General features: G+C 41.0%; 1 protein-coding gene across 1 annotated transcript; it reads left to right on the plus strand.

Annotated features, from left to right (window-relative positions):
• The first annotated feature begins 2,008 nt into the window (after window positions 1-2,008).
• pdx1 (pancreatic and duodenal homeobox 1) lies at window positions 2,009-8,530 on the plus strand. Its single transcript, XM_072475960.1, has 2 exons — window positions 2,009-2,487; window positions 7,373-8,530. The coding sequence occupies exons 1-2, from the start codon at window positions 2,085-2,087 to the stop codon at window positions 7,774-7,776; spliced, it is 807 nt and encodes a 268-aa protein (XP_072332061.1). The 5' UTR covers window positions 2,009-2,084; the 3' UTR covers window positions 7,777-8,530.
• The last annotated feature ends 3,761 nt before the right edge of the window (window positions 8,531-12,291 follow it).

Here is a 12,291-nt window from a genome sequence, read left to right on the forward strand (position 1 = left end):
GAGTTGCAGTATCTTGAAAAAAAAGCGTTCTTCCGACTGAGAGAAATTGTGTAGAATTTCCCCTGAAGTGAGTGCCTATCTGTAATTTCTGCTAATAAAATACTTTTTCACTATCCTCAGTAATTGGTTTACAACCTTTTCTGTTTATTTATCCATAAGAGCTGGTGTTTAATGGTTCGGCCGAGCAATTGGTTAATGGCTCAATACTGAGTCAAATGCTCAGCGCCCCGTTTCATGGCAAAGAGAAATGGATTGTGGAGAGGGGGGAGACACATATGGCCATTAATGGACTCGACTTTTATGATCATTCACACTGTATAATGATGAGAAATATAATTCAACGCGAGTCAACACGTTCTTTCCCAGTTACAATTTCAAAATATTCCATCAGCGTGCAAGGCAAGATGACTAAATTCTCCATAAATATTTAGTAACTGGTAGATTTTCCAGAGGGTGTGCGTGTGTCTCAAACCTTGCCGGGAGTGTTTTTGATTTGGCCATACAGAATGGCGTAAAATTCGTGCCAAAAGTGAAATTAAGTATTTCGTCCTGCTTATATCAGTAAAAGCAAAACCGAAATCAGGAATAAAAATGAACAAACCAAAAACAAAACCCCCAAATATTGTTCAGTGTTGAAGGAAAATGTTTTACTGAAGAAATCCTTTTATCAGTTAACAAAGAATAGAAAATTGAGTTAAATGAGGCGTTTAAATGGGTAGAAATCTGCAGAAATGTGCAATTACAGCAGGAGAGCAAAGTAAATAGTGTGTGTGTGAGAAAGCGTGAGTGAACACAGGTACTGAAGCGATCTTTGTCCTTTGCAGCACCTCCCCCGCCTCCTCATAGCCCTGTCACCAAGTCAACCGAACAGCAACTTCCACCATATCATCCAGAAAGGTCAACAAGCGCTGTGAATTATAGAGAAAAAAATACTCCAAATAATCAATCGGGCAATTTGCAATTTTTTTATTTTTAAAAAAGGTAATCGTCAGAGCAAACGAAAGTTTTTGTTTAAAAAATGTTTTTTTTAATTATGATGCCAATTTCCCTAACTGTTATAAGATACTATTCTTGCCAGAATGTCTTAACAGAGTCGCCTAATCAAAAGTCAATATTGAACCGGGTCGAACTTTAAAACAGGCGCTGTAGTCAGTGACAGGTGGAGTAGGGGGAAAGTTAAAATACCGCAGCACAAAACAGATCAATAGTTGAACAAAGATGCGAACGTGAAGGTGTTTAGATGATGAAATATAGAAGCTGAAATAAGGAGAGAACAGGCATAATCAGCAACAGATTCCACTTGTTAAAGTACAGACGTGAGTTAAATTCTAATGAAGCTAGGGCCAGTAAATGTCTGTAGGTAGGTGCCAGAGTCATGTGTGCAGAGGATGTTATTTCAGACACAATTGAAAAGGGTGAAATATACCAAGTTACATCTGGGCCTGTTGCTACAGAACGTCACTACAGACGTGTTAATCCCGGTCCTTCAAAATAGGATCAGTCAAGAACACAGTAGCTAATCTTCGTTTGTTAGAAATAAAGCACCTTTCTTTTTGCTATCTGTGCTTCCCAGGCCCAAGTCGCCGAGCGGGCGATAACACTGTCGTGTCTAATCTTTACCTGATACTGCTTCACATCTGGTCAGACATTTTCCAAAGTTAAATGTTAAAAATTCAACATATTTGTGTAACTTTGCTGATTACGCTGGAATGAGGTAAAAAATTAATTCAGTAGTCAGTATACCTGCCACCTGTGTTTCAATTGAGAAAGCACAGAAATCGTTCTTGAATAAAGCAAGTATTTCTAGGAAGAGAGGAGCGAACACACATCGCCTGGCATTCACACAAGTTTCCACTGTTACTACATGGGAAGTTAATGGACTCGCCAGGCAGGTGAAGTTCTTATCATGAAATTACAGCCCAATAGGTTGTGGGAACTAAGTCACATGACATGCTCGTCGTTCTCCACCCAGCAGAGCAGAATGCCAGGCGCTATTTTGATGAGTGGATCAAGCTAGGTAGAGCTATTAAACTGTAAAATTACAGTGGCATCCTTATGCTGCAATTGTTTATGCACTACTAGCCATGAATAGCGAGGAGCATTATTATGCCTCGGCTCAAATGTATAAAGAATCATGCGCTTATCAGAGATCACAAGCTCAGGAATATAATCCAAGCCCACCAGCATGTCTCTACGTAGGGAGACAGCCACCGTCTTCATATTCCAACCCTTCCTTGGCAGCTCTTGAACAAGGGAGTCCCGCTGATATTTCTCCTTTCGATGTGCCGGCGATATCAGAGGATCCTACCGTCTCGCATCATCACCAGCCACAGCAACAGCACCCTGACCCACAAACCCACCAAGGGGCTTGCTTTGGAACCGGCTCCGAAATGGGGACCCTGGATGAACACAACAGAACTCATATGCCCTTCCCGTGGATGAAGTCGACCAAGTCCCATGCTCACCTCTGGAAAGGACAATGGCCGGGTAAGTGTCCAGGGCTCCTGGAAGGCAATTCTTTTCTCTAATCATTGTGGGATTTGTTTTTAAGGTGACGATAACCCAAGAAAATGACTAAACTACACATGAGGACATGGATGATGAGCATTAGATAACGAGGTCTAAACATAATTTATTGCTATGGAAATTTCATCCTGGTTAATGCTATCGATATTATTGGCATGTTAAGAGTTTATTGATGTTCCAATTATCGCTGTTAGCAGAAGCAATGCCATTGATTACTATAATAGCAAGATCAAGTAACACTTCAGGCTGTCAGTGAACATGACGATGGCCATTATACCACACTTGCATTACATTAAACGACACATTTTCACACACCTCCTTCAAATCAAAACCTTGTGTTTATAATGGCGGTACTTCAGACGAACCTGTTCATGATCTCCTTAAACAAGACTAATCCCGAAGGTCAAACTCCTGCTGATTCGGCAACTGTAACAATACACACTTAGCTTTCTCACTTTTGTTCATCACCTTATTTTTTAACAATCAAAATTATATCAATAAATCAACGTCGATATGGTCAAATCTGGTTGAGGAAAATCATTCTATTGATCAAGATTTCTGATACATTCTCAGTGAGACTGAGTGTCCGCTTTGTGGGGCAGAAGTTGGAGGAGTTTTTAAAAAAGGCTGTGAACTTTGTGGAACGTTAGCAAGCAATTGCCTGGCGCTGCCCAGAACGCGGTGGTAATATTGAAGTTCACCTGAATGCTGCAATCCGGCATCTCAGTTTGAAGATAAAACCAGGAGTTCATCACAGAGAAATTCTCAAATCAAAGACGCGCCTTTCTCGGCCTGTCTGTTACTGACTGGGGAATTGGAGGCCAATTCGGTGAAACATGGAGGAAGCAGGCAGCCGAGCCAACTCCACGGCTACCTTTGGCAACGTGCATAAGAGCCGTGTTCAATTAGTTTTAATAAAACGTCCATTTTGAAAATTTGAGACTTGTCTAATATTGGAAACAAATTAAAATCTAATTAGGGCAAAGTAAAAATTGAATTCAGACGCAAATCGCGGCGCATCCGGGTGATGATGTGATTGTTGGCCATAAAGGGATCTCTATATGTGTATAATTACTCTAGATTTGTTTGCATCGAGTCATAAAAGTGAAATCACAGCCCATTACATAACCAAATACATGTGGACTGCAACAGGAGTCTCAACAAGTGCTTAGCATTTCAACAAACAGGTAAATGGAGTTGTTTAGTTCCCCACGCCTGAGGCGCGTGTGTGCTCAACGCAGTCTTGTTAAAAGACATGCAATAACTCTGTCACCTCTCTGGCAGAAATTACGATCTCAGATATGATGTGGTGTCGCTTTTAAAAGATTTTCTTTTCATTTTACTGCTGCCGTTTTGGCACAGATGTTATCAGTAACCAGCAAATGGAGAGGCAATCATCATTGTTCCGGGAATCAGTTCGCCTTGTAAAAAATGTATATATCAAAGATTGATTTTCGCTGCTTTCCAGCTTGGAATCAATGTGTTGTTTCTCTTTCTCCTGTCAGATTGCGTGTGGGCTATACATCAGTTTTCAAAAAACGATAGAGAATGTTACACGTAGCATTAACTGGCCTGGTTATATTTCTACATTTTGAAACCAAGTTCTAGTCAATTACACATACCATTTTTTTTTAAATGGAAGGGGATCAGGAGACCGGGGTTGCTAAATCGCCAATGATGGTGTTGAGGTCGCTGAGTATTTGGAGAATTTGATCAGAATGCAGAGCATTGTACATTTTTCTAACAAGTAAAACAAATCAAATCTGAAGGCTGGAGTTTGTATGGCAATTTTACCAATTGCGTCTTTCTCGGCGGGTAACAAGAACAGTAACAAATAACTGGTTCCAAATAGAAGTAAATCATTTGAAAATTTCGTAACACTCTTCCCAACATTTGAGGAAAGCGAGGAACAGAAGGCCATTCAGTCCCTGGAACCTGCTCCACCTTCACTTGAATTTTGACTGTTCTGTACCTGAATCCCATTTACCGCCTTTGCTCCATATCCGTTGATAACAAAAATATCGAAGCATTGAACGCTCCAAATGTCCCGGAATATGTGGTCTTTTGGGAAATAAAATTCCACGACTGTTCCCGTGCAAGTATGATCACTCCCAAGTGGCCTGCCTCGAATTTTAAGATTCTATTCCCTTTGTGATTCCTCCACCCGAGCAAATAACCCTATGTACCTCTCGATCACGTCCTTTTAACATTTTCAATAGCTCGATCAGATAAAGCCTCAATCTTTCAGTTTTTAATTAAGAGCGACCGTTAATAAATGCTACCGATAAACGACAAATGACATTGGAGCTGAACCCCGACGCTACCGCGTTGCAGGCGGCAGTAAATAAAGGTGTTTTCGGGCATGTTCAGGCCTTCTTTGTTCAACATTGAGAATGAACCACTTCATGAACGTGTGAAGTAACTGGTCAGATCGGTGAAATGGCCCAATTCGGGAGGGGGAAAGAGTGACTTCGCCAAGGCTTCACGCAACGGCCGCCGCACAATTTACGTGCTATTGCTAACTTGAATGAACTTTTGTCTGTAAACATAGTCACCATCTTGACTCGCAATATCAAGATATTTCAAGTAGCAAACAACTAAGTTTCTGGCGCCTGGCAGTCATCTTTTGCCTGGCAAAATAACTCCCATGGAAAAGAGGAATGTAAAACACCAGAGAGACTGTAAAATAATTTGAACTTACCCAACTAAGCCGAGCTCTAACTCATAGTTTATAAAGCGAAATTCTATTTTTTCAGTTAAATACGTTTCCTTTTTGTGGATCCCTTTTCTGATCGGCAGATATTAGCCATTTCGACTTATTCCACACTGACGGGAAGCTATTGGTATGATTGTCATTCACAAGGTCATGTCTCCGGCTTTGGAGTCCAAGCCATTGCTTTCTAATTGTACAAGTGAAATATTTTGTTTAATTTGTAGAAACGCTTTGATTGAATCTCTCTCCTTTAACGACAATATAATATTCACTCTTGGATGTGCAATCGGACAACAAGCATGAATTAATTACACCCGATAACTCTGGTCATTTAAAAAAATACATTTTATATTTAAATGCATAGTTTTTTTCAGTTATAGAATTGAATTTGTTATCGATCCCAATCCATCAAGTTGGAAAGATTCTCAGTTAAAAAAAAATTGTCGGCTAAATTCCAGAATGGGAAAGAGATGGATATCTGCATGTTCCAAATGTTATTTTCAATGCTCCAGTTTTACCGAAATGAGATGATTTGACATCCATTGAAAGTTTTGACACGGGGATGTCAATTTAACTTAAGACATCTTTCATTCTACCTGAATGGCAATAATCCCCACATTTATACCAGAAACCCAATTCATTTAAATAGCAACGAAGCATCTTTCAAAAAATACAAAAGTACGATTTAAAGCTATTCGGTGTTTAATCATAGCTGTTAATTTCGACAATGTTCTTTTAACTATTTAGAAGACCATGTTGTGCTTATCGATACCCTGCCTGCACCCTTTTCAAATTAGGGCAGGACAGGAAAGAAAATTAGGAATCTCAGCCCCCAAAAAACTTCAGTCATGCTCTTTTAGACAGTGCGCCTATTATACACTAACACAAATTTCTCATGTTTCAATGAATTATGATGAACTCCGGATCTCTATTCATTTAATTCCAATCTAGAGATATTTGAAGTTACTCAAAAATAAAGTATATTTTTTAAATCGTTATTGTCACAAAGTGCGAAACAGGTTGGCACAGTATTAAAAACAACATCAGGCAATAAATACATAAAATCACACTGGCTCTAACAAGTCTTCTAAAAGTCACCATATTCTCGGTATTCACAACACAATCAGCCAAAGCATTTGATTGTCGACTCCTTGTGTGTGAGCTTTCTCAAAAAGTCATCCAGATTCCAAACGTTAGCTCCCTTCTCTCTCCACAGATGCTGTTAGACCTGCTGCGATTGTCCAGTGTTTTCTGTTTTCGTTGCATATCATCATACACTTCCGCTTAAGTTTTTAACTGCCACATCTTTCGGGGGTATTCCTGTGTGACTGGCTTCGTGTCACTTCACCATTTGTGTCAAGTTCAAATGAAAGGAAAGTGCAGTGGTCACTGGGGTTTAATCCTTATCAATCCGCGAACCACTTAAACGACCATGAACAGTACTACCATGAAGTATTTTGGGGCGTAGAAAGCTTCCAGCCTCTTTCACGCTAAAGTCCTGCTTTCCGCAAGAATAGCCAACTTTTTAAGACAGCGAGAAACTAGTTTGTGCGCGCCGCTGATTTTCGGGTCGGTTGCAGTGAAATATGTTTCTGATTGTGATAATAATAACGCGGGAGTTGCTGAACTAAAAGTCTGCTGAGGATTTCAATGACTCTTGCCTCGTACCTTGCTTTAAACTTTGGCGAATTCCTATCCGGAGTCTCATGCAGTTCATGCCTGGCTTATTAGCCTCCAAATGCTTGGTGAGGGGCAAACAGAGAGTGTCCCACACTATTTGGAGAGGTCAATTCCTGCGGGAGTGCTCTCGATTTTCCAAACGATTTGCACAGACTGGAATGGGGATCTGCTGTGCTTTGGGAATGTGTTATCACCAGGATGTTATCAGCATTCCAACAATTGGAAAAGTGGTTTCAGTAGCTAGGAATAATAGATGGGGAAATGTATGTTTCCAGTGAGTCCATCTTCTCAGTTAAACAGTGCATTTGCTTAATTGCAGATGTAGTTTAGCCAGAACGTCACCCTTTGGCTGAATATTGATAATTGACTTTATTATTTCGTTTAAACCAGTTTAAAAATGCACTCGATGAAATCTGAAATGAAAGTGGATTTGGATGTTTTCTGTCTTTTTAGGGACTTCCTTCATGGTGGAACAGGAAGAAAACAAGCGCACGCGCACTGCCTACACTCGGGCTCAGTTGCTGGAGTTGGAGAAGGAATTCCTCTTCAATAAATACATCTCCAGACCCCGCAGGGTGGAGCTGGCTGTCATGTTAAACCTCACCGAGCGGCACATAAAGATCTGGTTCCAAAACAGGAGGATGAAGTGGAAGAAAGAAGAAGATAAGAAGAGAGTCAGGAGTGGCGCTCCTGAACAGGACTCTGTGGTCTCCTCCGGCGATCTGAAGGATGAAGTCTGTGCTCCGAATAATCCAATTGGAAGAGAGCTGCTGTCTGTCGGTGTCTCCTCTTCACAACCCACCTCTTCCTTAAGGAGCCAAGGTGCGGCTACTAGAGACTCGGTGAAAAACTCCTAAAGTGAAACTTGCCAGAACATTTAGTAACATCACAGTCTGGAAATCACTTCAATTGGAACTTAACCAGAAAATATTTTAAATTAATTGCATAGGCTGAAATCTCCCATCAGAATTACCACCACACGCCATGTCCGCAGCAGTCAGCGACAGCAATGGCGTCGAGCTAACATTTGTCATTCGTTTGTTTTATATTTTTGCAATTCTAGTGGGCGTATAATAATATATTGGAATGAAATGTTTACATTCCAGCGAGTGGAAGCTAGCTGGGATTGCTCAGAAATAAGTCAATTTCAAGAAAACAAAATGTTCATATAATATTGTGTTTGTGTTGTTTCAAGCAATCTTATGTATTAACAGTAGTCAATTATTTTTATTTTGTCTTGTTCTGTTCATTCTCATGGAATTGTTAGTTTAAAGGCCCTAGTCATTGGATCATATGCAATTTCTCCCAGCGGTAGAAACGCAGGTGCTGCCTCTGGTTACAAATAAAGACGATATATTTGGAATAAAAACCCAATGTACTGGAAATATATATATATTTGAAGTTGTATGTGTACAAATATTGCCGTGTTCTGTATATTGTTTTAGCGTGTGTACTTTCCATTTGCGGAAGTTGTTCCACTATAATCCTGCCGGAAAAGCCAACTGCTACTTATTAGAATTGTTAAAGTGTCTTGTACATTGTAAAGCGATTCCATTTTAGCTATCCGTAGATCTAAAGCACCATTTCAATAAAAGGGAAAGATCCTCCAGACCTGAAGTTCACCATAAATGTGTGCGTGGATGGGCTTCGCTGAACATCACTGTGCTGCTATTGTTAATGTTTTAAACGAACTTCCATTCATCAATGTATCAGAATGAAACATTCCCTCACTTTATAGGCATTGGGCGCACGAGAAAACAAGGGACAAGTTCTCAGCATCACCTTCAAAATCTACCTTTCTCCGTGCCTTGAACAAATACCCCGGAGTAAGATTATAGCCTATCCAATGATCAACTCCTCTTACTATCTGTTTGGTATTGTCAAACCAATGGCCGTTCTGCGCTGAACGCTTATCACCGTCAATAATACAAGGCTGAGACTGAAGAGCCTCATTTCACTTGGGAACCTGTCAGCAAACAGAAAGGGAAACTGTGATTAGATACGATTCGACTGGATGAAATACCAAAGCTAGAGTTCAAATTACAGTTCACGCCCACTACTCTATGTCATCTATTGAAATACATATACATTTCATAATAGTTTTAGAAAAGAAAATGTGGACAAACCATATTTACAACCCTACCTTTTATTGAAAGTTTTTGCTGAGAGGATACTTGACAGAGGTATTTAAGATCCTGAGGGGTACGGGCAGGGTAAATAGTAAGATGATGTTCACACTCAAGAGGGCATCATGAACTAGAGGACCGATTCTAAATAATTGGCAGAAGGAGTAAAAGTGATGTGAGGAAAAATGTTTTCATACAAAGGGTGGTTGGTGTCTGGAACGAACTTCCTGAGTGGGGCAGGTTCGATCGAGGTCTCCAAAAGGGAATTGGATTGTTATCCGAAAAGAGAGAATGTGCAAGGTTACAGTGATAAGGCAGTGGAGTGGGACGAGGTAGAATGCTCCTCCAGAGAGCCGGTGCAGACTCGTTTGCCGAATGGCCTCCTTCTACACTGTAAAGATTCTCTGATTGTTGGAATTTACTGTGTTATGTAAACAAATAAGACATACTTGAAATGTGTTTTTATTATTTCATGCGATGCGGGCATCCAGCATTTATTGCCTGTTCCTAATTGCCCTTGAGAAGTTGATGCTGAGCTGCCTACTTAAACTGCTGCAGTCCATCGAATGCTTGTATGCAAACTTACAGTGCTGCTGGGAAGGGTGTTTCAGCATTTTGAACAGTGAAGGAACAGTAATGCAGTTCCACATGGATGGGGTGTGCAACTCAGAGGCGATGATATTCCCATGTCTCTGCTGCCCTTGTCCTTCTAAGTGGTGGAGGTCACAACTCTGAAAAGTGCTGTTGAAGGGGTTTTGCTGATGGACATCTTATATATAGTATATACTGTCAGAACAATTAAAAAGTTTGTTATTGGACCAAACAAGTTGGTGCAAAGGTAGCACAGTTGTTAGCACTGTTGCTTCACAACGCCAGGGACCCGGGTTTGATTCCCGCTTGGACCACTGTCTGTGCGAAGCTTGCACATTCTCCCCATGGGTCTCCTCCAGGTGCTCCGGTTTCTTCCCACACGTCCTGAAAGCAGTGCTTGTTCGGTGAATTGGACATTCTGAATTCCCCCTCTGTGTACCCAAACAGGCACTGGAGTGTGGCGACTGGGGTATTTTCACAGTAACTTCATTGCAGTGTTAAACCTACTTGTGACAATAATAACGATTATTATATATTATTATTAACATGGAAATGAATGTTTATGTGGTGGGTGAGTGCTGATCTAGCGGGCTGCTTTGAGCTGCATTTATTGCCCATCCCTGAGGGACATTAAGAGTTGACCACATTGCTGTGGATCTTAAGTTACATATAGATAAATACATCATATTTTTTTCCTCAAAGAACATTAGTGAACCAGATGGGTTTTTACAATAATCGACAATGGTTTCATGGTCATTATTAGACTTTTAATTCCAGATATTCATTGAATTCAAATTTCACCATCTGCTGATGGGATCCTAACCCAAGTCCCCAGAGCATTACCCTGGGTCTCTGAATTACTAGTCCAGTGACAATACCACTACGCCACTGAGGTGGTACAGTTCAGTTTCTGGTCAATTGTACCCTCCACGCTCTTAATAATAGGAGATTCAGTGATGGTAATGCCATTGGTTGTCAAAGGAAGATGGTTAGATTCTCTCTTGTTGGAGATGGTCATTCCCTGGCACTTGTGTGGTATAAATGTTACTTGCCACTTGTCAGCCCAAGCCTGATTGTTTCCAGATCTTGATGCATATTCACATAGACTGCTTCAATATCTGAGGAGTTGTGAATGGCGTTGAACATAATAACATAAGAACTAGGAGCAGGAGTAGGCCACCTGGCCCCTCGAGCCTGCTCCACCATTCAATGAGATCATGGCTGACCTTTTGTGGACTCAGCTCCACTTTCCGGCCCGAACACCTTTAATCCCTTTATTCTTCAAAAAACTATCTATCTTTATCTTAAAAACATTTAATGAAGGAGCCTCTACTGCTTCACTGGGTAAGGAATTCCATAGATTCACAACCCTTTGGGTGAAGAAGTTCCTCCTAAACTCAGTCCTAAATCTACTTCCTCTTATTTTGAGGCTATGCCCCCTAGTTCTGCTTTCACCCGCCAGTGGAAACAACCTGCCCGCATCTATCCTATCTATTCCCTTCATAATCTTATATGTTTCTATAAGATCCCCCCTCATCCTTCTAAATTCCAACAAGTACAGATGGGTTTTTACAATAATCGACAATGGTTTCATGGTCATTATTAGACTTTTAATTCCAGATATTCATTGAATTCAAATTTCACCATCTGCTGATGGGATCCTAACCCAAGTCCCCAGAGCATTACCCTGGGTCTCTGAATTACTAGTCCAGTGACAATACCACTACGCCACTGAGGTGGTACAGTTCAGTTTCTGGTCAATTGTACCCTCCACGCTCTTAATAATAGGAGATTCAGTGATGGTAATGCCATTGGTTGTCAAAGGAAGATGGTTAGATTCTCTCTTGTTGGAGATGGTCATTCCCTGGCACTTGTGTGGTATAAATGTTACTTGCCACTTGTCAGCCCAAGCCTGATTGTTTCCAGATCTTGATGCATATTCACATAGACTGCTTCAATATCTGAGGAGTTGTGAATGGCGTTGAACATAATAACATAAGAACTAGGAGCAGGAGTAGGCCACCTGGCCCCTCGAGCCTGCTCCACCATTCAATGAGATCATGGCTGACCTTTTGTGGACTCAGCTCCACTTTCCGGCCCGAACACCTTTAATCCCTTTATTCTTCAAAAAACTATCTATCTTTATCTTAAAAACATTTAATGAAGGAGCCTCTACTGCTTCACTGGGTAAGGAATTCCATAGATTCACAACCCTTTGGGTGAAGAAGTTCCTCCTAAACTCAGTCCTAAATCTACTTTCTCTTATTTTGAGGCTATGCCCCCTAGTTCTGCTTTCACCCGCCAGTGGAAACAACCTGCCCGCATCTATCCTATCTATTCCCTTCATAATCTTATATGTTTCTATAAGATCCCCCCTCATCCTTCTAAATTCCAACAAGTACAGTCCCAGTCGACTCAACCTCTCCTCGTAATCCAACCCCTTCAGCTCTGGGATTAACCTAGTGAATCTCCTCTGCACACCCTCCAGTGCCAGTACGTCCTTTCTCAAGTAAGGAGACCAAAACTGAACACAATACTCCAGGTGTGACCTCACTAACACCTTATACAATTGCAGCATAACCTCCCTAGTCTTAAACTCCATCCCTCTAGCAATGAAGGACACAATTCCATTTGCCTTCTTAATCACCTGTTGCA

The sequence above is a fragment of the Scyliorhinus torazame genome, chromosome 15, assembly GCF_047496885.1.
Source record: "Scyliorhinus torazame isolate Kashiwa2021f chromosome 15, sScyTor2.1, whole genome shotgun sequence".
NCBI classification, from domain to species: Eukaryota; Metazoa; Chordata; class Chondrichthyes; order Carcharhiniformes; family Scyliorhinidae; genus Scyliorhinus; species Scyliorhinus torazame.